The sequence below is a fragment of the Colias croceus genome, chromosome 18 (genome assembly GCF_905220415.1).
Source record: "Colias croceus chromosome 18, ilColCroc2.1".
NCBI lineage: Eukaryota > Metazoa > Arthropoda > Insecta > Lepidoptera > Pieridae > Colias > Colias croceus.
This window is the reverse complement of record NC_059554.1, coordinates 6,268,744-6,295,346: the sequence shown is the minus strand read 5'-3', so window position 1 is coordinate 6,295,346 and position 26,603 is coordinate 6,268,744. Positions and strand designations below refer to the sequence as shown.

General features: G+C 35.8%; 5 protein-coding genes across 5 annotated transcripts; 2 read left to right on the top strand and 3 right to left on the bottom strand.

Annotated features, from left to right (window-relative positions):
• Positions 1–5,254: 5,254 nt before the first annotated feature.
• Positions 5,255–26,155, bottom strand: LOC123699857 (sodium channel protein Nach-like). The gene is made up of 9 exons (XM_045646899.1): positions 26,105–26,155; positions 25,899–26,031; positions 25,535–25,671; positions 25,170–25,360; positions 24,973–25,099; positions 24,600–24,709; positions 24,349–24,521; positions 5,534–5,561; positions 5,255–5,449 (listed from the first exon to the last, which is right to left on the bottom strand). Exons 2-7 carry the CDS (start codon positions 26,004–26,006, stop codon positions 24,367–24,369), a joined length of 828 nt encoding a protein of 275 aa, XP_045502855.1. The 5' UTR covers positions 26,007–26,031; positions 26,105–26,155; the 3' UTR covers positions 5,255–5,449; positions 5,534–5,561; positions 24,349–24,366.
• On the bottom strand, positions 6,944–10,636 carry LOC123699910. The gene has a single exon (XM_045646958.1). The coding sequence runs from the start codon at positions 10,634–10,636 to the stop codon at positions 6,944–6,946; it is 3,693 nt and encodes a 1,230-aa protein (XP_045502914.1).
• LOC123699859 lies at positions 11,517–13,591 on the top strand. The gene is made up of 2 exons (XM_045646901.1): positions 11,517–12,593; positions 12,945–13,591. The coding sequence occupies exon 1, from the start codon at positions 11,646–11,648 to the stop codon at positions 12,450–12,452; it is 807 nt and encodes a 268-aa protein (XP_045502857.1). The 5' UTR covers positions 11,517–11,645; the 3' UTR covers positions 12,453–12,593; positions 12,945–13,591.
• Positions 17,425–19,499, top strand: LOC123699858. Its single transcript, XM_045646900.1, has 2 exons — positions 17,425–18,501; positions 18,853–19,499. The coding sequence occupies exon 1, from the start codon at positions 17,554–17,556 to the stop codon at positions 18,358–18,360; it is 807 nt and encodes a 268-aa protein (XP_045502856.1). The 5' UTR covers positions 17,425–17,553; the 3' UTR covers positions 18,361–18,501; positions 18,853–19,499.
• On the bottom strand, positions 22,816–23,442 carry LOC123699909. Its single transcript, XM_045646957.1, has one exon. It carries the CDS (start codon positions 23,440–23,442, stop codon positions 22,816–22,818), a length of 627 nt encoding a protein of 208 aa, XP_045502913.1.
• Positions 26,156–26,603: the final 448 nt, after the last annotated feature.

Here is a 26,603-nt window from a genome sequence, read left to right as displayed (position 1 = left end):
ATGTCATGAAGTACTTGACCTTATTTCAACCCACAACCCTATAGCTTTTGCCATCTCGGAGACATGGTTAGTTCCCGGAAGTCACTTTCGGATTCCTGGCTTTTTCTGTCTCCGAGATGACAGAGCCGATGGGTATGCTGGAACAGCACTTTTACTTAAACATTGTTTAAATTTCTCTCGTATTCTATTACCTATGCATGATCAGCGTATTAACGCTGTTGCTGCGAGATGCAATAATGTCTCTATTATTTCTGTCTACATTTCTCATCCTCATCCTTCTATTATACCTGATCTTTCACTTATACTTTCCTCCGTACCGTCTCCTCTTTTAGTATTGGGCGATTTTAATGCTCAGCACACTTCTTGGGGATCTTCTGTTTGCAATACATTTGGGCACCTGCTAATGGATCTGCTTGATGACCTTGACCTCTGTGTAATTAACGATGGATCTCCCACTAGGAGAGTCTTTCCTAATCAGAGTCTCTCCTCTGTAGTCGATCTATGTATCTGTTCTTCCTCCTTGGCTCCATCCCTCACCAATTTAACTCTTTCTAGTACTCACGGTAGCGACCATTTTCCTCTTCTTTCTTCTCTTTCCCAGTCTGTTATCCCATTGACTTCCCCTTTTCCACCCCTTCTCATGTATAGACTTTGTAAAGCAAACTGGCAGGATTATGCTACTGGTCTTGACAATCTGGTTGAGTCCCTTCCTTCTGTTTCTCTTGATAATAATCTATGTACTTATTCTGACTTTGTGGATTGTATTAAAAACGCAGCTGCGAATAACATCCCTCTTAAGTCTGTTTCTAACTCTGGTTCTCGCAAAATCTCTCCGCCATGGTGGGACGATGAATGCTCAGCTTCTGTCAACTCAAGGAGAGAGGCCGAAATTCAGTATAATGCTTCCATGTCCGTTGACAATTTTATATATTATAAAAGAATAGCCGCGCGTACCAAACTTTTTCTTAAAAATAAAAAGAAAGCAGGCTGGCAAACATTTTGCGAGAGTCTGTCGCCTAGAACACCTGCAACAGTTATTTGGAAGAACATACGCAAATTTCGTGGCTCTCTTTCTTGTAACGACATAGACTCCAATGACTCCTCAGTGTGGCTTGAGGAGTTCGCTGATAAGTTCTCCCCTCCCTTTGTTCCTTCTTTAGATTCTTTCCCTATGGCCACTGGTCCGCTCGTCTCGTCTCATGATAACAACATGGAAGCCATATTCTCCCTGGAAGAGCTAAATGTAACCCTCAGCGGCCTCTTAGACTCTTCTCCCGGATTAGATGGCATTCCTTATTCTTTCATACGCCAATCCGGTCCCATAACCAAACAGTACTTTTTAAACTTAGTAAATTTCTTTTATGAATTCGGTTACATCCCTGACTCTTGGAAATCACATCTCATAATTCCTTTACTAAAACCAGGCAAACAAGCCTCTAGTGCCGACTCCTATCGACCAATCGCTCTTTCTTCGTGTCTGTCTAAGATAGCCGAACACATGGTTAAAAATAGACTTGAGTGGCTTGTTGAAAATAGGGGACTGTTATCCAGGTCTCAATTTGGATTTAGAAAAGGTATGAGTGTACTGGATTGTTTGGGCATTTTATCCACAGACATTCGATCGGCCTTTGAAAGAAAACAGTATTTGGTAGGCGTCTTTTTAGATATAGCGTCCGCCTACGATAGCGTACTTCTTCCGTTACTCAGAAACAAATTGTTACAGCTGAGTATCCCAGTGAGGATGATACGATTTATCTGCAATCTTTTAATGTCAAGATCCATTCAAGTGCGCCATAACTCTCATATTTCTTCCACTAGGCTTACCTGGAAGGGGCTCCCTCAAGGATCGGTATTAAGTCCTCTCCTATATGCGATCTACACTTTCAACTTGGATACGACAGTCACATCTTTCTGTGACATACTTCAATATGCAGACGACATCACCCTATTTGCTCATTCCCATGACATGGATGAAATCACCTCGCGCCTTAATTCAGCTTTGTCGTATCTTGGTGATTGGCTATCATAGCATGGTATGTCTGTGTCTGTACCAAAATGTTGCGTTGTAGTTTTCACTAAAAAGCGTCACATTCCCGCACCAACCCTAGTACTTGGCGATGAACCAATTCCAGTCACCAATAAAGTTAAGTATTTAGGCGTTATATTAGATTCTAGGTTATCGGGTTCCCCTCATGTTAACTACATCAGTCAAAAATGCGAAAAAGGGATTAATATATTACGTTCTCTGGCAGGAGTGTGGTGGGGGGCCCACCCATACTGTCAGAAACTTATTTATAATGCTGTGGTGCGTAGTCACTTAGACTATGCGTCTTTCATACTCGATCCATGTAATAAGACGGCACTAAATAAACTAGACAAAGTGCAATCTCGTTGTCTGCGCTTGATTACCGGAGCAATGAAATCTACCCCGATTAACGCCCTGCAGGTTGAGTGTGTTGACCCTCCCCTGGCCCTTCGCAGGCAGTATCTTTGTGATAAATATTTTTTTAAATCTATCTATAACTCTTCCCATATCCTTTGGCCCAAGCTCCATAATCTCCTTCAAATCTCCACTAGTCAAAATCTCCGTCCCTCTGTTAATTTTTCTTGTTTACTGAAAAGCTTCATAAGATTCTCCCGTCTGCCTGATCCTACTGTTCAGTTTGAACTATACCCTCTCTTCTCCGTTAACTTCCAGTCCCTTACGTACAATCCACCTATACTTTTAAATTGTGGCATAACTAAACATACAATTAATGCAAATGCTACATTTAATGAAATTGTAGCCAATAAATGGCCCAATTGGCACCTCTTTTTTACCGATGCCTCGAAAATGTCCGATATTTCATGTGTGGGAGTCGCTGTTTGGTACCCTCAATCCAGCATTATTCTTCAGTTAAAGTGCCCCCCTTTATCTACTGTTTACACTGGTGAAGCTACAGGCATTCTCGAAGCCCTCACTTTCATTAGCTCTCACAACCTTGATAAAGCTGTTATATTTTCTGACTCATTAACACGTTCACTGCGGCACAGAAATATCTGTACTTTCCATTACTGCGTTACGGGTCGTTTTAAACCTTGTCCTATACCAGAGATTGTGGCGGCACGAGGCATATTAAACCCCACCGCCCGTAGGAGACCAAAATCGTTTTTTTGGCGCCAAATAAGACAAAGTGTGCGGCTTTTGTCGTGATTATTATTAACAATGAGTTCATTAACCTAAATCTACCGTCGCCCGTGGTCAGATTAGTTAGTTTAGATTCTAGGGGTAAAATAAAATGTGGGGTCTGATGTACCCCATACCGCACTGAACAATAGCAGTTTTTCATATAATTTAGTGATGGGAAAAGAAATATCGATTTTATTTAATTGTATTTATTTATCAAACTTATGGATGTTTTTCATTAAAACAGGCCAAACAATAATATTGTTTGCAACCAGTGCATTCTGTGAGAATTTTCTTTACCTTTTTCGGCCTCATGACTTGTTAAGAAGGTGCGGAGTTTTTCGTAACATCCTACACATCTACTCTTCTTTGATCCCTTTAAGAGATGATGTGCCTTGTTTGTTGGCTTGTTGACTTGGGCAAGAGTTAAATTTTGATGAGCCATACACCGATTGCCGGGTGTTTTGGATTTGCCGCTAGTTGATTCAATGAACAAACACACTAATAGTAATCATGATTATCAACCTATTTGAAGAAAGTTACTCAACATGTCACATTCACGTTTCTATTAACGATATTTATTATAACGAATAGTTAGGATGTTTGAAAATTACCTGTATCTACATTCAAGTCCTTCTTTGTAAAAGCTTCAATAAGTTGTTCCACAAATAGTCTCGAATGCGTTGCACAACACTAACCGCGTGAAGCTAGCTTAGGGTGCGGTACGAGGTGCGTGGTGGTACGAGGTGTTCGCAACCTCGTTCCGCACTGTGTTAGAATTTTTATTTGTTCAGTGCGGCACGAGGTCTAAGAAACCCGGTATTAAGGTCGGTATACCATTGAACTAGGAATCAATAGCACATCTCAGATATATAGATATCACTTTCCTACACTGAACCAGATGGAAGTTATGCCTCCCGCACGACAGAGAAGTTTAAGTTTTTTCCTACCGCTATAACGACGAGACACGGACAGGGTGTTTCAAGCCCTGTTTCGCAGCTAACGTGTTAAGCTGCCTCCAGGCTCTCCTATCTAATCCCTTTCGATCCAGATCATGTCACCCCTTGATCTTAAGAATACGTGTGGTTCTTTTAAATTGCCTCAATAAGGGTCTCCACGTTCAAATAACTTACATACCAGGTCATATTGGTATAGGGGGTAACGAGATGGCTGACTCTTTGGCTAAGTCTGCTACGCAAGTGGGTTGCAATACTCACTTTAGTAATTACAGTCAAGACCTTGTCCCACTATCAAAATCACGTCTAGATAGGAAGTGGTTGAATCTTTGGCAAGAGTCCAGCCGCACGAAAGGTAAATTTTATTGGGACATTCAGCCTACTATTCCACACAAACCGTGGTTTTTCCGCTTTCGCAAATTCGACAAACCAGTAACATCCACTATCTGTCGGCTGCGCTTCGGCCATGCGTGTACTCCTGTCCATCTGGCGAAAATCAGAGTACGTGACCATTCTATTTGTGAGTGTGGATTAGATGAAGGTACTACTGACCACCTGTTCTTTGAATGTACCAAGCTCCGTTCTTCATTACTGGATGTCCTCCCTCCTGAAATCCCTCGTCCCACAAATTTTAAATGTCTGTTGTCCTTAGTGCCTTCCAAATTTGTTGAAATACTATCTAAATTTATTTCCTATAATAAACTAAAGTATTAACCCCTTATTATATTTATAAATCATATTAGTGTATCCTGTAGTTTGTAATATAATAGAACCTGTATTGTCTTATGTGTTTGTTCTAGCCGCTCCAAGTTGATCAAAATTTCTGCATTTTCCCACTCAGTTCCAAATGTTAAATGTCACAGCCGTATAAGTCTAACTGACTGAAATTTGAGTCCTGTCTCTCCCATATACACTGGACATTGGCGAAGTCCCTTTTTATTGGGTGAAGCCATTATTTAAGAGAAGAAGAAGAAGAAGGAATTTGAGATCCTTTTATTTTATTTAATTACATACAGCACCTACCCATTAGATGGTCACCACTAAACTTAAATGGACAATTCAATGGGTTTTTGTTTTTGAAAAGGTAAATGATAATATGACGTTGAGTATAAATAAAACACATTTAAAACATTAAAAAACTTTATTGCCAGACAAAAAGCTAAAATTACAATGTACATAGTCGTAGTCTTTGCTACAAGGTATATCAAACGATTGAGTTGTTGGTCGAACTGTTTTCATTATTAATTTATTTTTATTTATTTATTTTAATAAATATAAGCGTGTGCATCAATCAGTGCTTGCAAATAAGTTATCCACGTGTTTCTTTCTGTAAACATAACGTCATTAACATAACCAATATTAATAAATATTATATTTATATAGTTAGACATTAAATAGAATATTTACGTACTAATTTAACTTTTACTTTCTATCTCTATCTGATAAAAACTCCCTTTTATGTATCGCTTTGAGTTTAATTCCTTCGACAAACGTTAAGATGACACAATACACAATGAGCAATAATTTAAGTACACATTACTTTCTTTAGCACAGGTTTATATTAATTACAACACAAATTTTAATATTAGATGTGTTCAATACTCAGACGCTAAGATGACACGAATGACAATGCATTTTACAATTCGCGTGAACAAAAATATAAAATAAAGTGACGGTAGGTCGTAAACATACAGCCCACCAAGGACAAATTTTCACAATTTTCCTTAATCCTTAATACAACTAACCGTACAAAACGTAAATAATAACGAACATCTTAGCGAGTTTAACATCAAAACCAAAAATACAAAATAAAATATTACCACATACTTACATAACTAGTAAGAAATTACTAATATTCGTATTAGTTTGTATAAAGAACAAAGTATGAGGCTTAAGACAGACAACAGAAAAAAAAATTAACATTAGTTGGTAACTGGCAAAAAACACAATTTAGAAACAGGGGCCTTAGCCAAACGTCAAAACGCCAAGGAATAGAATACGCTTTCGATAGAAATTGACATAAGCGTATGATGTTTTGCATAAGGATTCGGTCACCCTACCAACGACAACGACGACCACGAACAAAATTTTCATCCAGTCGCAATTAAATAAAACTGTGCAAAACACAATTAAAAATGAAATTTAAGAATTTCCTGTCGTATTGGTGTTTGGAAAAAAAAAATTGAGATCAATGGATAAACAAACAGGTTTTTCATAGAAACGGTGGCTCCTAGAAAAAAATGTATTTAACCTTTTTTATAGATAATTAGATTATATACAATTTTGGTTCAGGTGATTGTATGATAAACTTACCGTCTCGGCGAAAATCGCAAAAAACCCTATTTCTTTTTATTAATTGACCTCGAATTTTTTTATTCCTGAGTACCAGAATGACGGGAGATTTTAATATTGATTTTGAACAAATTTCGGCAAGATTGGAACTTTGGTCGTGGTCGTCTGCGTCGTTGGTAGTGTGATCGAACCATTACCAAAATGTCATGAGCTTATGTCAATAATTAGCGTTAGCAGTTTCTATTCCATGGCGTTACGTACGTTTGTCTAAGGCCCCTGGACGTTTAATCACATTGTTTTTACATTTTAAACTGACAACTCGCGTAATTCCGTCCAATCCGGGATGTTTTTCAACTATAATACCATATAACCATCTTCCAGGTGGAAGATCATCCTCCACTACTAACACTAAATCTCCAATTATAGGTTCAGGAAAAATATTATTCCATTTATAACGATGGTAAAACTGAGTCAAATATTCATTTGACCAACGACGCCAAAAATCTTGTGTCATTTTTTGAGTCATTTGCTACCGTCTGAGATTTGTGATATTAGATGTTTCGTAATTGACATCAGGGGGTAAAACCAGAGGTTCTCCCACCCAAAAGTGCCCTGGTGTCAGTGGGATTGGATTGTCTGGGTTCTCAGTAATTTTAGAAATAGGCCGAGAATTCAGACATGATTCTATTTGACAAAGTAATGTTGTCATTTCTTCAAATGTCAAAGTTGAATTCCCAACAATGCGCCTTAAATGATGTTTTGTCGATTTTACCCCTGCCTCCCATAGTCCTCCGAAATTTGGGGAATGGGGAGGGATAAAATGCCATTCAGTCCCATTTGTAGCCAGTTGATCTGCAATTTCCTTCACTATACTGGACCTCTCATGAGCATATAAAGATTTGAGTTCTCGTGCTGCACCCACAAAATTTGTCCCATTATCGCTCCATACTTCAGCGCAGTGACCACGGCGTGCTATAAAACGCTTAAACGCTGCTAGAAATCCCTGAGCTGTAAGGTCACTTACTGCTTCGAGATGGATAGCGCGTGTGGCCATACAAATGAATAAGCAAATATATCCCTTGAATGACCGATTACCTCTGCCTTTAGAGGTTCTTATATTAATAGGTCCTGCATAATCTACTCCACTCCTCAAGAAAGGTCGACAAGCAGTAGATCTTTCAACCGGTAGTTGTCCCATCAACTGGTGTCTTATGCGAGCGGCATATCGTACACAACGAACACATTTTCGAACACACAGCCGTATTAAATCCTTCGCACCTATTATCCAGTATTTTGATTGCAAATAATTTTGCATCAATTGGGGACCACCGTGAAATGTTCTCTCATGAGCATCCGCAATAATCAAAGTTGTAAACTGTGATTTACGAGGAAGAATGATAGGATGTTTTCTCTCATCACTAAGGATCGCCTGCTGCAGTCTGCCACCTACTCGTAGGATACCGTCTTCGTCAACTATTGGATTGAGTGAGGTAAGTTTACCTTTTTTATTTATTTCTTTTTTATTTCTTAAATCTGCAAGCTCTTCACCGAAATGTTTTTCTTGACATCTTTTAACGCATATTTTTAAACTTTCTCTTATTTCAAAACTTGTTATCCAATCCTTCTGATCCTCTACTTCCTTTTTTCTCATTCTTTTAATTAGTCTTTTACAGAGTGCAGTAACGCGGAGCAGTCTTCTCAAAGATGAAAAGCGTGAGTATATTTCTTCTTCAGGATCTGCTTCATCACTGTGAGTATTAATTAAACAAATTTTTATTTTTCTTTCTTCTAGATCTGTATCTTCTATTTGACCTCTTGTAAAATTTATATCCTTTTCTTGCAGCCACTTTGGCCCTTCCTTCCAGAGTTGAACATCCCATTGCGTACTGCCACGCGATGCACAATCTGCAGGATTATCCTTGGTAGATACGTGTTGCCATTGCTGCGGTTCCAACGAAGTAATAATCTCCGACACTCGGTTGGCGACAAAGGTTTTCCAACGACTAGGTTGTCCTTGAAGCCAAGCGAGCACAATTTGTGAGTCGGTCCACGCATGAATAGAAGATTTCTCCATACCCATGGCTTGAGACACGTCAAGTAGCAGTCTTGTGAGTAGTACAGCTCCACAAAGCTCCAATCTCGGAATCGAAACTTGTTTAATGGGCGCTACCTTTGTTTTGGAAGCAATTAATGCAACATTAATTTCCCCATTGGAATTAACTACTCGCAAGTACACAACTGCCGCAAATGCAACATTTGAAGCATCGCAGAAGCCATGCAATTCGCGAACTTTATCATCATTATTGATGTTGATCCAGCGTGGGATACTAAATTTGGTAAGTGTATCTAATTCACTTCTATACTTGAGCCAGTCCTTCAGTAATTGTGGGGGAAGTTCGTCATCCCACTCAATTCCTGAGAGCCATAATTTCTGTATAAAAACTTTGGCTGAAATTATTACTGGCGCAAGCCAACCAACAGGATCAAATAATCGAGAAATTTCTGAAATAACCTTTATTTTTGTTACAGGAGGAGAGAGTTGTGGAAGTTTTACTACGTATTCAAATTCATCGGTTCTTCTGTTCCAGGTAAGTCCTAAAATTTTCATGATTTCATCTATTTTTAGTTTCAGGTTTTCTGCTTGATCTTCAACATCTTCGTTAATTTCTTTAAGTATTTCTTCGCTATTACTGCTCCATTTTTGCAAGACAAATCCACCTCCTTGTAGAAGTTGTGTTATTTCTTTATAAATTTGCTTGCCTTCTTCCACAGAAAAACAACCCGACATAAAATCGTCCATGTAAAATTCACGAAGTACCCTTTCAGCAGCCAGCGGATACTTCACCCCATCGTCATGTGCCACTTGCTGTAATGATTTCACAGCGAGATAAGGTGCTGAAGCCGTACCAAAAGTAACTCGTAAGAGGCGCAGATGCTGCAATCTTTGATCTGGATCTTCACGCCACACAAAACGTTGAAAATTTGTATGTAATTCAGATATTTTCACCTGTCTGTACATTTTTATAATGTCAGCGACAAGACAAATTGGATATTGACGCCAACGCATTATAATGTGACGTAAGTCAGGTTGTAGTGATGGGCCTACCATAAGTTCGTCATTCAATGTGATGCCATTGGTTCCTGGACATGAAGCGTTGAAGACAACTCGGACTTTAGTAGTGTCCTTATCCTCTCGGATCACTGCATGGTGAGGTAAGTATACAGCATCAGCCAAATCTTCTTCATGTGATGGCACAGTTTCCACGTGACCTAACCTTTTATATTCTTCTATGACAGCAGCATACTCAGCCTTAAGCTTGGGATTTTTTAATAATCTATTCTCAAGCCGATTAAATTGTTTTATTGCAATAGCCTTTGAATTACCATATTTGCAATTTGGATCATCGGTTCGAAATGGTAAATGTACTATATAGCGTCCTGAACTATCTCTCCTAGTAGTTGATGAGTATATATTCTCACATTTAATTTCTTCCTCCGTAAGAAGTGATTTATCAGAGGCAAATTGATCCGATTCAAGCTCCCAAAACTTCTTCATAAGTTCGTATTCATCATTTTGATGAATATGATTGCACCAAATAGTGCTGGAGCTCGATCTGGATTGAATTGGACCCGATAGAATCCACCCCAGCTGTGTATTTTGCGCGATTAATGCACTGGGTGAATTCTTGATCAGACCTTCAAGCAAAATCTGACCATAAACATCTGCTCCAAGGAGCATGTCAATTTTATTTGGTGTTGCAAAGAAAGGATCTGCTAAAACTAATTTAGAGACTTCAGGACTAAGATTAACAACAGCATTCCTTTCCGGAAGTACTGAGGTGAGCTTATTGAGCACAAAAGCTTGGACGCAAATTTTAAAGTTGCAATGGCGTGATTCAATCTCAATTTCTACCCTCGCTTTAGAGGCAACAGAACTTGAGTGGTCACTACCCAAACCAATAATGGAGCTTTTGTGTGGAATCTTTCTTAGCCCAAGAAGTTGAACAGCGGCTTCAGTCAAAAATGAAGCCTGTGATCCTTGATCAATGAGACATCTTAACGTGATCAATGAGCCTGTGTGTGACCTAGCATTAACTAATGCGGTGGCAAGTAAAACTTGTCCACTGAAACGTGAAAAGCAGGCTCTGATATTATTAATATTTTTTACCTGTGTTGATGTAGATGCTGTTGCTTCCTTAGCATCTGGTTCTGCCTCACTCATTTGAGGCACCGATGGGAGCGATACATTTTTGGGATGTAGTAAAGAATGATGTTTCTTCTTGCAAATACGACACCTGGAAGACTGGCGACACGAATACACATTGTGACCTGCACCAAGACAATTAAAACAAAGATTTTGTGATTGGACAAAATTCCGTCGAGTATCAGTCATTTCTCTTGAAAAACTTTTACAATTTCGCAAATGATGATCATCAGAACAATAAATACATTTTAAATTTGAAATATGAAACGCTTTCGGAGTAACATTACTTCTATATTGTTGACTATTTTGTTTAGCTACCTTAGGATCAATAAATTCTAATGAACGTGAACGTATTTCTAAAAATTCTATAAATTCCTTATATGTTGGTAATACATTACAATTTTTACTACTTTGCAGTTCCCACTGCTTACGGGACTCGAAATCTAATTTTAAACTTACAATATAAATAACAATAGTGTCCCAAGTACTTACATCTATTGACAAATTTTTAAGTGCAAACATACATTCATTAGTAGTATCTAAAATTTCGCGTAACGCTGTAGCTGATTCAGTTGTTACAGTTTTTTGATTCATAAATTTCTTTAAGATACAATTGGCAATGTAGGTGCTGTGCTGACGCAGGATTTTCGGCCGCGTCGCACAGTCACATAGCGTCGCCCCTCAGTTGTCCCATAGCTCGCGCCACCGACCCACGTTTTGTAGTTAGTGAATATAAATAGTATATTTTTGTGTAATTTAGAAGAAATATAACATTTAATTGGCAGCTATCTTTAATTTCATCTCCCTACACACAGCTACACTAAATTGGTGACCCCGACGTGATCTCGACCGGCGTGATATATCGACGTGAGTGTGTAGTAGGGAGAATAAATATTCAAATTAATATATAAATATATATATACGGACAACTCAAGAAGAAACTACAGGGCGGTGGCAGCGGTAAAATTTAAATAACTAAATAAAATTTAATAACACATAAAAGTACATATAAAAATTAAATATCACCATGGAACCGGTTAAAGAAGAATTTGCAAGTTTATCGTCAATCTCCATTACGTCCCGCATCCCAGATTTTTGGAAGAAATCGCCGAAAATATGGTTTATACAAACGGAAGCAGTTTTATCGCCACAGAAAATGTCAGATGAGGCGAAATATCAAATAGTAATTTCTAAATTAACGCCAGAAGTCATCGAGCAAGTCACGGACATTTTAATTAGCCCGCCGGAGACAGGAAAATATGAAAAATTAAAAAGAAGATTATTACAAATTTTTGAAGAATCGGAAGATCGACAAATAAAAAAATTAATTGGCGAAATGGAATTGGGTGATCAAAAACCGTCACAATTAATGAGGAAAATGCAAGATTTGGCGCGTGGACGAGTAACAACAGAAACACTTCTAGTTTTATGGCAAAATTTATTACCGCCGGCAATAAGAGCTGTGTTAGCCGTATCCGAGAGTAAAAGTGAAGATATTTTGGCATCAATAGCAGATAAAGTTATGGAGAGCATGACACCCTTAAACTCGGTATCAGCAGTTCAACAGTCCAGTTTAGGCAACAGTCCAGAAAATAATTTGATTGGTGAGATAGAAAAATTAAATAATCGACTGAGAAGATTGGAAACAAGAAATAATACATCAAATTTTAGAACGAGGTCACGATCCAGGTCAAGAGGTAGATTTCAACGTAATCAAAGGCATAATCCCAATTGGCTTTGTAAATACCATTACAAATATAAAAACAAAGCGACGAAATGTGTGAAACCGTGCAACTGGAAACCTAGTCAGCGTGAGAAACCAGCGGAAAACTAGCATCGGTGCAGCCAGCGACGGGTGCCTGCGACCGAGTCTACAGAAATAACCGTCTCAGTGTTTTGGACAGAAATTCAGGACTAAACTTTTTAGTTGATAGTGGTGCAAATGTGTCCGTCATCCCGCGTAGTGTGGTGTATGGTAAGGTTTATGCAGAAGGTAATAAATATAAATTATTTGCTGCTAATGGAACGGAAATTAAAACATATGGTATTCATTTTTTGTCTCTAGATTTGGGTCTGAGACGACCGTTCCGTTGGATTTTTATATTAGCGGATGTAAAGCAACCAATTATTGGTGCGGATTTCTTAGCTAATCATAAATTATTAATTGATTTAAACGGACGTAGATTGATTGATCAAGTAACTAATTTGAGTACTAAGGGAAATATCTCAAATTCTACTGTGCCCACTTTAAAAACAATTATGGAATGTCCATATTCCGATTTATTGAATAAATTCCCTGATTTAACTAAACCTATTTCTTACAAAGAGACGCCAAAACACGATGTTTGTCACTATATCGAGACGACAGGACCGCCGGTGCATGCGAGAGCGAGGCAGCTTCCTCCTGACAGGTACGTAAAGGCTAAAAATGAATTTATTGTTATGCAAGAGTTAGGGATTTGTAGACCGAGTAGTAGTCCTTGGGCAAGTCCACTACATATAGTTCCCAAAAAAGATGGTAATATTAGGCCTTGCGGTGATTATAGACGTTTAAATGCAATTACGAAACCAGATCGTTATCCAGTACCACGTTTACATGATTTTACATATATTTTGGGTAATAAGAAAATTTTCTCTAAATTAGATATTAATAGAGCCTATAATTCTGTGCCTGTTGCAGAAAATGACATAAAAAAGACAGCAGTTATTACACCTTTTGGTTTATTTGAATTTATGCGTATGCCATTTGGTTTGCGAAATGCTGCGCAAACTTTCCAACGTTTCATGCAAGAAACAGTTTTAAAAGGTTTAGATTTCTTATTTATTTATATCGATGACGTCATTATCAGTTCAGAATCAGAAAGTCAGCATAGAGAACATTTAGAGCAAGTTTTTGATCGTTTTAATCAATTCGGTATAACTATCAATTTTTCAAAATGTAGTTTTGGTCAGCAAAAATTAGAGTTTTTAGGTTATGAAGTTCCTACCGAGGGCATTAAGCCGCTCGAAGACAAGGTTAAAGCAATTTTAGATTTTCCTAAGCCTAGTACTATAGAAGAACTTAGAAGATTTTTAGGCATGTTAAATTTTTATAGATCTCATATTCCTCACTCGGCTGAACATCAGTCAGAGTTAAATAAATATCTTGGTAGTGCGAAACGGAAAGACAAAAGTAAAATTAATTGGAATAAATTAGCAGAGCAAAATTTTGAACAATGTAAGATCGATTTGAAAAATGCAGTTTTGTTGACATATCCTTCCTTAGATTCTCCATTGTCTCTTATGACTGACGCTTCAGATACGTGTATAGGTGCAGTTTTACAACAAAAAATTAACAATATTTGGCAACCTTTAGGATATTTTTCACGTAAACTTACGGAAGCTCAGCGTAAATATAGTACCTATGATAGAGAATTGTTAGCGATATATTTATCAATTATTCATTTTCGCAACATGGTTGAAGGGCGCGAATTAATAGTTTATACAGATCATAAACCACTTTGTTTTGCATTCAGTAAAATAGGTACAAATAGGGAAACTGCTCGAAGAACTAGGCAAATTATGTTTATTAGTGAGTTTTGTACAGATATTCGTCATGTAACAGGTAGGGAAAATATAGTCGCTGACACGTTATCGAGAATTGAAACAATAACATGTCCCACCGTGTTAGATTTCGCAGAACTCGCCCGAGCGCAGGAAACGGATGAACAACTTGCAGAAATGCGACACCGGTCAAACGTAAACAGTCAATTTACACTTAAGCGTGTTGCAATGTTCGATTGTAATAAACAAATTTATTGTGAAACATCCACAGATAGAATTCGACCATATTTACCTAAACAATTTCGACGTTTAGCTTTTGATGCTGTGCATAATTTAAGTCACCCGGGTATTAGAGCCACAAAAAAATTAGTAACAGATAGATATTTTTGGCCAGAAATGAATAAGGATATAGGAATTTGGTCTAAAACATGTATTAAGTGCCAAAGAGCTAAAGTCTCAAAACATACTGTATCCGATTTAGGAAGTTTTCAAGGCTCGAGCCGTTTTGAGCATATACATATTGATCTTGTAGGGCCATTGCCAATTTCATCAGAAGGGTTTAGATATTGTCTAACAATCATAGATAGGTACACCAAGTGGCCCGAGGCTTTTCCTTTAAAAGAAATTACTGCGGAGACTGTGGCAAAGGTGTTGTATGAGGGTTGGATTTGTAGGTTCGGTTGTCCCCTTAGGCTTACAAGTGACCAAGGTCGACAATTCGAAAGTAATTTATTTAAGCAGCTTATGTTATTAATGGGAATACAAAAGTTGCGGACCACCCCATATCATCCACAGAGCAACGGTGCAGTAGAGCGTTGGCATAGATCTTTAAAAGCAGCGCTTATGGCTCGTTTAAATTGTAATTCATGGGTTGATGAACTAGCAACAGTATTGTTAGGGTTACGCACAACTGTTAAATTAGACACAGGCGTAACTGCAGCTCAAATGATTTATGGCAGTAATATAAGGCTGCCTGGTGATTTTTATGACACAAGTAATATAAAACCGTGTGACGAACATAGTTATGTTGATAAATTGAGGTCGATTATACACAGTATGAAACCGGTACCTAGAATTAATAAATTACCGTGTAAAATGTTCATTCATAATGATTTAATTGATTGCGAATATGTATTTTTAAGAAATGACACCGTACGGAAACCATTACAACCGCCGTATGATGGGCCATATCGTGTCATTAGTAGAAAGGATAAAACTTTTAAAATTCAATTAATGGACAGACAACTTAACGTTTCCGTAGATAGGTTAAAACCTGCATACGTTTTACCTGATGATAATAATATTGTGACTAAGTTCACAGGTAAGTCTGTTAGTATGAGTGATAGTAAAATTAATGATTCGCTACATACAAAAAAGGTAATTAAAAAGGTAACGTTTGAGACAGACAAATCCAGCTGTAAAAATTATGTTACACGATCAGGGCGAATACGAAAAACGCCAAGTAAATTTATGTTTTAATCATGTACATAGCCATTGTTATTGCAACCATGCAAAGTTGCAAATTGTATGTTGTTGTTTTAGGTCACGTAATTCTTTGAATTTAAAGAATGGTTATATTTAAATATTTTATTCAACATTTTTATTTTCAAACTATATACAACTAAATATATACATTTTATACAATTATTTTTCTATATATACAATATTTTACAATTTTACTATGGGATTAAATCAAACCAAGGAAAGTGTTGTCATTAACGAAAGTATTTCCAATGTTTCAAAACTGGAAAATAAAATTAATAATTATATTTGGAATCATAATAATTTTCATTGCAGTTATATTAACTATTTTTGTTTGTTGTGTTTTGAAACAACAGTGTATTTAAGTTGCTAGTAATTGGTTTAAAAAGAAGTTATGAGTACTACTAGCTTATCTGTTCCTGAAATCAAGGTGGAAAGAACACGAGAATTAAATAAAGTTGTGTATTAACAAACGTGTAAGTTATATTTCTTTGTGTGTTATTAAAATTTTAATGTCATGACGTTTCATATATTGCATTGTTATTGTATCTATCGTCATAGTGTAAGAGACGGGAACAATTTTAATTATATTTTCGTATTAATTGTGAATGATTTTATTTGCATGTTAATGTACTAGGTACATGATACCTTAATATTATACATTGCGTATTTTTTTATTAATAATGTTACTTTACATTATAATGTTTGTGTGTATGTAATGTTATGTTGTTCGATCGTAGGACTTTATTAGATTGTATTGTTGGCAAATGGCCGCAATGATGCCAAGAGAGGACATCATAACGTTATATCAAACACCATGGCTGCAGACTAGTAATTTTTATATGTTAAGTATTTTTTTTAAAAAATAAATGTTCGTGTGTTTATAAAAATGTTTCACCGACTCCTGAACTAATCTTGTATTAAGTTTCACATTGTTATTTTTTGTCTGTCAGCAGAATTGTTAGGGTTCGTTGTGCGAGTTAGTAATCTAAATAAAGATAATTTAATTTGATTTTGTTTAAAAATGTTCCACATTTTTTTTTTTTTTTTGAAAAGGGGGGAATATTGTAGGTGCTGTGATTGATCTTCAAGCTGTTTCCAACATAACTTATAATTTTCTGCAGTTATTGGTATGTGTCGCAAGAACTGTTCCGCTTCTCCAGTGAGTTGACATTTTAAATAATGTAAGCGTTGAACGTCATCCAATGTAGGGTTACTGTGTACCAATGACAAAAACAGGTCTCGAAAGCTCGTCCATTCTGCATATTTCCCGGAGAAATGTGGGATAGCAATCTTTGGTAATTTAAAACCTTGTGGACTCGAAATCTAATTTTAAACTTACAATATAAATAACAATAGTGTCCCAAGTACTTACATCTATTGACAAATTTTTAAGTGCAAACATACATTCATTAGTAGTATCTAAAATTTCGCGTAACGCTGTAGCTGATTCAGTTGTTACAGTTTTTTGATTCATAAATTTCTTTAAGATACAATTGGCAATGTAGGTGCTGTGCTGACGCAGGATTTTCGGCCGCGTCGCACAGTCACATAGCGTCGCCCCTCAGTTGTCCCATAGCTCGCGCCACCGACCCACGTTTTGTAGTTAGTGAATATAAATAGTATATTTTTGTGTAATTTAGAAGAAATATAACATTTAATTGGCAGCTATCTTTAATTTCATCTCCCTACACACAGCTACACTAAATTGGTGACCCCGACGTGATCTCGACCGGCGTGATATATCGACGTGAGTGTGTAGTAGGGAGAATAAATATTCAAATTAATATATAAATATATATATACGGACAACTCAAGAAGAAACTACAGGGCGGTGGCAGCGGTAAAATTTAAATAACTAAATAAAATTTAATAACACATAAAAGTACATATAAAAATTAAATATCACCATGGAACCGGTTAAAGAAGAATTTGCAAGTTTATCGTCAATCTCCATTACGTCCCGCATCCCAGATTTTTGGAAGAAATCGCCGAAAATATGGTTTATACAAACGGAAGCAGTTTTATCGCCACAGAAAATGTCAGATGAGGCGAAATATCAAATAGTAATTTCTAAATTAACGCCAGAAGTCATCGAGCAAGTCACGGACATTTTAATTAGCCCGCCGGAGACAGGAAAATATGAAAAATTAAAAAGAAGATTATTACAAATTTTTGAAGAATCGGAAGATCGACAAATAAAAAAATTAATTGGCGAAATGGAATTGGGTGATCAAAAACCGTCACAATTAATGAGGAAAATGCAAGATTTGGCGCGTGGACGAGTAACAACAGAAACACTTCTAGTTTTATGGCAAAATTTATTACCGCCGGCAATAAGAGCTGTGTTAGCCGTATCCGAGAGTAAAAGTGAAGATATTTTGGCATCAATAGCAGATAAAGTTATGGAGAGCATGACACCCTTAAACTCGGTATCAGCAGTTCAACAGTCCAGTTTAGGCAACAGTCCAGAAAATAATTTGATTGGTGAGATAGAAAAATTAAATAATCGACTGAGAAGATTGGAAACAAGAAATAATACATCAAATTTTAGAACGAGGTCACGATCCAGGTCAAGAGGTAGATTTCAACGTAATCAAAGGCATAATCCCAATTGGCTTTGTAAATACCATTACAAATATAAAAACAAAGCGACGAAATGTGTGAAACCGTGCAACTGGAAACCTAGTCAGCGTGAGAAACCAGCGGAAAACTAGCATCGGTGCAGCCAGCGACGGGTGCCTGCGACCGAGTCTACAGAAATAACCGTCTCAGTGTTTTGGACAGAAATTCAGGACTAAACTTTTTAGTTGATAGTGGTGCAAATGTGTCCGTCATCCCGCGTAGTGTGGTGTATGGTAAGGTTTATGCAGAAGGTAATAAATATAAATTATTTGCTGCTAATGGAACGGAAATTAAAACATATGGTATTCATTTTTTGTCTCTAGATTTGGGTCTGAGACGACCGTTCCGTTGGATTTTTATATTAGCGGATGTAAAGCAACCAATTATTGGTGCGGATTTCTTAGCTAATCATAAATTATTAATTGATTTAAACGGACGTAGATTGATTGATCAAGTAACTAATTTGAGTACTAAGGGAAATATCTCAAATTCTACTGTGCCCACTTTAAAAACAATTATGGAATGTCCATATTCCGATTTATTGAATAAATTCCCTGATTTAACTAAACCTATTTCTTACAAAGAGACGCCAAAACACGATGTTTGTCACTATATCGAGACGACAGGACCGCCGGTGCATGCGAGAGCGAGGCAGCTTCCTCCTGACAGGTACGTAAAGGCTAAAAATGAATTTATTGTTATGCAAGAGTTAGGGATTTGTAGACCGAGTAGTAGTCCTTGGGCAAGTCCACTACATATAGTTCCCAAAAAAGATGGTAATATTAGGCCTTGCGGTGATTATAGACGTTTAAATGCAATTACGAAACCAGATCGTTATCCAGTACCACGTTTACATGATTTTACATATATTTTGGGTAATAAGAAAATTTTCTCTAAATTAGATATTAATAGAGCCTATAATTCTGTGCCTGTTGCAGAAAATGACATAAAAAAGACAGCAGTTATTACACCTTTTGGTTTATTTGAATTTATGCGTATGCCATTTGGTTTGCGAAATGCTGCGCAAACTTTCCAACGTTTCATGCAAGAAACAGTTTTAAAAGGTTTAGATTTCTTATTTATTTATATCGATGACGTCATTATCAGTTCAGAATCAGAAAGTCAGCATAGAGAACATTTAGAGCAAGTTTTTGATCGTTTTAATCAATTCGGTATAACTATCAATTTTTCAAAATGTAGTTTTGGTCAGCAAAAATTAGAGTTTTTAGGTTATGAAGTTCCTACCGAGGGCATTAAGCCGCTCGAAGACAAGGTTAAAGCAATTTTAGATTTTCCTAAGCCTAGTACTATAGAAGAACTTAGAAGATTTTTAGGCATGTTAAATTTTTATAGATCTCATATTCCTCACTCGGCTGAACATCAGTCAGAGTTAAATAAATATCTTGGTAGTGCGAAACGGAAAGACAAAAGTAAAATTAATTGGAATAAATTAGCAGAGCAAAATTTTGAACAATGTAAGATCGATTTGAAAAATGCAGTTTTGTTGACATATCCTTCCTTAGATTCTCCATTGTCTCTTATGACTGACGCTTCAGATACGTGTATAGGTGCAGTTTTACAACAAAAAATTAACAATATTTGGCAACCTTTAGGATATTTTTCACGTAAACTTACGGAAGCTCAGCGTAAATATAGTACCTATGATAGAGAATTGTTAGCGATATATTTATCAATTATTCATTTTCGCAACATGGTTGAAGGGCGCGAATTAATAGTTTATACAGATCATAAACCACTTTGTTTTGCATTCAGTAAAATAGGTACAAATAGGGAAACTGCTCGAAGAACTAGGCAAATTATGTTTATTAGTGAGTTTTGTACAGATATTCGTCATGTAACAGGTAGGGAAAATATAGTCGCTGACACGTTATCGAGAATTGAAACAATAACATGTCCCACCGTGTTAGATTTCGCAGAACTCGCCCGAGCGCAGGAAACGGATGAACAACTTGCAGAAATGCGACACCGGTCAAACGTAAACAGTCAATTTACACTTAAGCGTGTTGCAATGTTCGATTGTAATAAACAAATTTATTGTGAAACATCCACAGATAGAATTCGACCATATTTACCTAAACAATTTCGACGTTTAGCTTTTGATGCTGTGCATAATTTAAGTCACCCGGGTATTAGAGCCACAAAAAAATTAGTAACAGATAGATATTTTTGGCCAGAAATGAATAAGGATATAGGAATTTGGTCTAAAACATGTATTAAGTGCCAAAGAGCTAAAGTCTCAAAACATACTGTATCCGATTTAGGAAGTTTTCAAGGCTCGAGCCGTTTTGAGCATATACATATTGATCTTGTAGGGCCATTGCCAATTTCATCAGAAGGGTTTAGATATTGTCTAACAATCATAGATAGGTACACCAAGTGGCCCGAGGCTTTTCCTTTAAAAGAAATTACTGCGGAGACTGTGGCAAAGGTGTTGTATGAGGGTTGGATTTGTAGGTTCGGTTGTCCCCTTAGGCTTACAAGTGACCAAGGTCGACAATTCGAAAGTAATTTATTTAAGCAGCTTATGTTATTAATGGGAATACAAAAGTTGCGGACCACCCCATATCATCCACAGAGCAACGGTGCAGTAGAGCGTTGGCATAGATCTTTAAAAGCAGCGCTTATGGCTCGTTTAAATTGTAATTCATGGGTTGATGAACTAGCAACAGTATTGTTAGGGTTACGCACAACTGTTAAATTAGACACAGGCGTAACTGCAGCTCAAATGATTTATGGCAGTAATATAAGGCTGCCTGGTGATTTTTATGACACAAGTAATATAAAACCGTGTGACGAACATAGTTATGTTGATAAATTGAGGTCGATTATACACAGTATGAAACCGGTACCTAGAATTAATAAATTACCGTGTAAAATGTTCATTCATAATGATTTAATTGATTGCGAATATGTATTTTTAAGAAATGACACCGTACGGAAACCATTACAACCGCCGTATGATGGGCCATATCGTGTCATTAGTAGAAAGGATAAAACTTTTAAAATTCAATTAATGGACAGACAACTTAACGTTTCCGTAGATAGGTTAAAACCTGCATACGTTTTACCTGATGATAATAATATTGTGACTAAGTTCACAGGTAAGTCTGTTAGTATGAGTGATAGTAAAATTAATGATTCGCTACATACAAAAAAGGTAATTAAAAAGGTAACGTTTGAGACAGACAAATCCAGCTGTAAAAATTATGTTACACGATCAGGGCGAATACGAAAAACGCCAAGTAAATTTATGTTTTAATCATGTACATAGCCATTGTTATTGCAACCATGCAAAGTTGCAAATTGTATGTTGTTGTTTTAGGTCACGTAATTCTTTGAATTTAAAGAATGGTTATATTTAAATATTTTATTCAACATTTTTATTTTCAAACTATATACAACTAAATATATACATTTTATACAATTATTTTTCTATATATACAATATTTTACAATTTTACTATGGGATTAAATCAAACCAAGGAAAGTGTTGTCATTAACGAAAGTATTTCCAATGTTTCAAAACTGGAAAATAAAATTAATAATTATATTTGGAATCATAATAATTTTCATTGCAGTTATATTAACTATTTTTGTTTGTTGTGTTTTGAAACAACAGTGTATTTAAGTTGCTAGTAATTGGTTTAAAAAGAAGTTATGAGTACTACTAGCTTATCTGTTCCTGAAATCAAGGTGGAAAGAACACGAGAATTAAATAAAGTTGTGTATTAACAAACGTGTAAGTTATATTTCTTTGTGTGTTATTAAAATTTTAATGTCATGACGTTTCATATATTGCATTGTTATTGTATCTATCGTCATAGTGTAAGAGACGGGAACAATTTTAATTATATTTTCGTATTAATTGTGAATGATTTTACTTATTTGCATGTTAATGTACTAGGTACATGATACCTTAATATTATACATTGCGTATTTTTTTATTAATAATGTTACTTTACATTATAATGTTTGTGTGTATGTAATGTTATGTTGTTCGATCGTAGGACTTTATTAGATTGTATTGTTGGCAAATGGCCGCAATGATGCCAAGAGAGGACATCATAACGTTATATCAAACACCATGGCTGCAGACTAGTAATTTTTATATGTTAAGTATTTTTTTTAAAAAATAAATGTTCGTGTGTTTATAAAAATGTTTCACCGACTCCTGAACTAATCTTGTATTAAGTTTCACATTGTTATTTTTTGTCTGTCAGCAGAATTGTTAGGGTTCGTTGTGCGAGTTAGTAATCTAAATAAAGATAATTTAATTTGATTTTGTTTAAAAATGTTCCACATTTTTTTTTTTTTTTGAAAAGGGGGGAATATTGTAGGTGCTGTGCTGACGCAGGATTTTCGGCCGCGTCGCACAGTCACATAGCGTCGCCCCTCAGTTGTCCCATAGCTCGCGCCACCGACCCACGTTTTGTAGTTAGTGAATATAAATAGTATATTTTTGTGTAATTTAGAAGAAATATAACATTTAATTGGCAGCTATCTTTAATTTCATCTCCCTACACACAGCTACACTAAAGCAAGATACTTTTTGTTGCTGTACCGATCTTCAAGCTGTTTCCAACATAACTTATAATTTTCTGCAGTTATTGGTATGTGTCGCAAGAACTGTTCCGCTTCTCCAGTGAGTTGACATTTTAAATAATGTAAGCGTTGAACGTCATCCAATGTAGGGTTACTGTGTACCAATGACAAAAACAGGTCTCGAAAGCTCGTCCATTCTGCATATTTCCCGGAGAAATGTGGGATAGCAATCTTTGGTAATTTAAAACCTTGTTGATTCGAATCTGTAGCTGTGGTACTGCCATCTAGCGCATGATGTACAGTGGATGATTTAACTGTTAAATTAGCTCGAGCTTCCCGCAACTCATACTTATAATCGATATATTGTTCTTCACAATTGCCATATGTATCAGCTTTGACATAAGTAGTAGCGTTCAATTTATCACTTTCCGAAACTTGAATAATTTGCGTGTGAGTTTGCAAAAACTGAGACCAAAGTTCCTCAAGCGCATCCAATCTTGTCGCTAAATACGCATCATTCGCTAAACGTTCTTTAGGCGATTTCTTAAAATTAGATCTAGCTTTTGTAATTCGATCATATATATTGTTTTGCACTTTAATATAAGATTCCATCTTTTACAATAAACAAAATTAATATATAAAAACTTTATAAAAATCTCAACGTGAAATACCTATTTGAAATACCTATGTAATCTAATAAATCAAATATATTTACTATAGAAAATCCGAAATAAATTTATAAATTCAATGTTCATAAAGTGACAATTACTTATTCACAGATTATAATACTTATGTAAGTACTTACTTATAGTTATTTAACTATACTTAGATAATTGTTTTAAGATTCAGCTAAACACGTAACCTTGAACTATATATAACAAGTTCACATTACATCAATCTTTAAAGTACAAATCAATTATTTTGTAATAGCAATTAGCAAGTTTTATATACGATTTACACTTAAAGTCCCACTACAATATTAAAGTCCAATTATTACGATATTGCGAATGTACTCACGGTTTGTCCACTTATTTACCTACTCACTCACAGCACTTATACACAAAATAACCTCCAGGTGCAGATGTGAAGACACGAAACACGATGATAGAACACCCAACTCGATGTCACGTATTATTAGTCGTAATCCACCAATAATTATTACTTCGATATTGTCGTAACTCCAAAGCCAGTATTCTCCAGTATTCTCCAGTATCGTTATATATATTATATCTTATATCTTATATCCGGCAATCGTAAGGACCATGATAAAAACTCCCTTTTATGTATCGCTTTGAGTTTAATTCCTTCAAACAAACGTTAAGATGACACAATACACAATGAGCAATAATTTAAGTAACACATTACTTTCTTTAGCACAGGTTTATATTAATTACAACACAAATTTTAATATTAGATGTGTTCAATACTCAGACGCTAAGATGACACGAATGACAATGCATTTTACAATTCGCGTGAACAAAAATATAAAATAAAGTGACGGTAGGTCGTAAACACTATCTACATGCTGTTTGCACGTTAAGAGAAATAAGGATGGACTGCACCTTTACGCATCCTACGAGTCCTTTTATTTTCCATCCTCATTTTTATAGCAATGTACAAATAATATAATATCTCAAACAAACTAACGGCACTGCATCCCATGCATAGACCGAAAACGCCTCCAAGATTCGCTGAAATATATTGGTCATTTAACCCACAACAGACTGTAATTTTATTTCATTAATAATTCTAATATTCTATGTACTCACAACATAAGGTTATCAAAGACATGACTGTCTCCTGTCTTTGTCTCACATAAACTGTTCTTGGGATGTTAAAATGTAAAATTGTCGAGCTTTTATTCAAATTTAAATAGCCGCTGTAAACAGTAAATATTTAGTTTCCTAATCTATCAAAAATACAAATTATTAACGAAAATAATTTATTTCATGGGCCAGCTACTGACCCACAGTATAAGTAAGTAGGTACCTACTATTATGTGTGGCGCTAATCAATTATAAAAAAGAAGAAGAAGATTGATCGTTCTGGCAATCTTTTTCAACAACTAGGTATGAGCTGATGCAGTGAATATCTAAATAAAAAAATTAGGTACCTACCTATTGTTATGTTACAGGTACTTACTACATGTTGTGAGCAATCTGCCTCACTGATAATAGGTTTCCAAGTGTTGCTTCTATACGATATTCAAAAGACGAGCAATCCCGGGGACAATGACATTTTTCCTCATTGAACCATTCGCTATATTTTGCTGTGAAAGCAATATGTTGATATTTGATGAACATTTCTGTAACTAAGTATATACACATAGGAAAACTTACTTTTGACTGATATAATACAGTTGATATCAGTCGTGTTGCAGGCCAGTTTAGTTTTAACATGAGGGACGTAAATCATAAGACAATGGCATCTGCGTTCTATCTCTTCAACTTCGCAAAGCAAGTCGCAGTCAGATTTGGAGTATTCATGGAAAAAGCGAACAGTTATTTCGTCACGGGAGTAACAATTCCGGCTGTTGGTGTCATATAATTTGTGAGTTAATGAAAACATAAAAAAAAACATTAAACGCGAAGATTATTTATAACTATGTAAATTTATTAATAAAAATTATCTACAATTTAATTTATCGTATTGGGTGTTACAAAAGTCGGAAAATCATGTAAAAATATAAATTAGTTCTTATTACCTGGATAATGGTAAAGCTGCGACATCATCAGAGAGATAAGTGTACGTGGGATGGATGAAATTAAAAGATTCCAGGTTTGACGGCACTAGCTTTGCATTTTCTACATCTGGGAAATCGGACGGCTGTATTACACTTACCTAGGTACAAAAAATATAAAAAATAAGCAAAAAACGATCGTTATCGGTTCCTACAAACCCTATTTGATTACATATTTATTTATTTAACAATTTTATGTACCATTACATATTTATAATGATTATGAATGGGTATTATGATATTAAAAGTACAATAAAAAAAGTTGAAAAGCTTTCAAAAGATTAATGATAAGGCTTTTTTCAGTTGTAGAGTTATTTTGGTTTCTTACCCTTGAAGCACCACTGTCTACAATACTGCCGTCTATAGCGCTATCAGGATCATAATCAGTGGTAACTATAAGCGAACCTGACAATCCAATATTGTCTAAATTTCGCATATGAAACGTTGTTTTTCTCTCGTTCCTGTATTAAAACAAATAAATAAAAGAGGAAAAGTCTCAAAATCTTCATTTAATTATTATTATTTACTAGCGACCTTTTATTTCCCTTAAATTCGTAATTATTATTGAATGCGCAACACAGTCCCAAGTTTGTCAGAATGGGGTAAAATAACCGTTCACATTTTGGATAAATAACGTTTTCAAATACGCAAACTTTCAGAAACTCTTCGCAACGTTGCGGCAACAAAGCCATGACTTGTGTGATCTGAAAAACCATTATAATATTATTAAACATTTTGTTGATTCTAATTAATATCATGATACTTACATGATATCGATTTGATTCAATTAACTTTGATAATTCGATAAAGTCAGAGTTGTCATATAGATCGATCTTTCCTCTGTAATAACCCAATAAACGTGGAAGTACTTTTTTCAAATCAATTGATGAACGACCAGTCCTGTAAAGTGGGAAAAATTTCTAACCAAATAAATAAAAATGTATGAGGTCCTCTCGATCAGATAAAGCCAACAAAAAAAAATGTAAGTTACGGTATGTATTTATGGAAAGAGTGGTAATTTGGCCATAGGTCT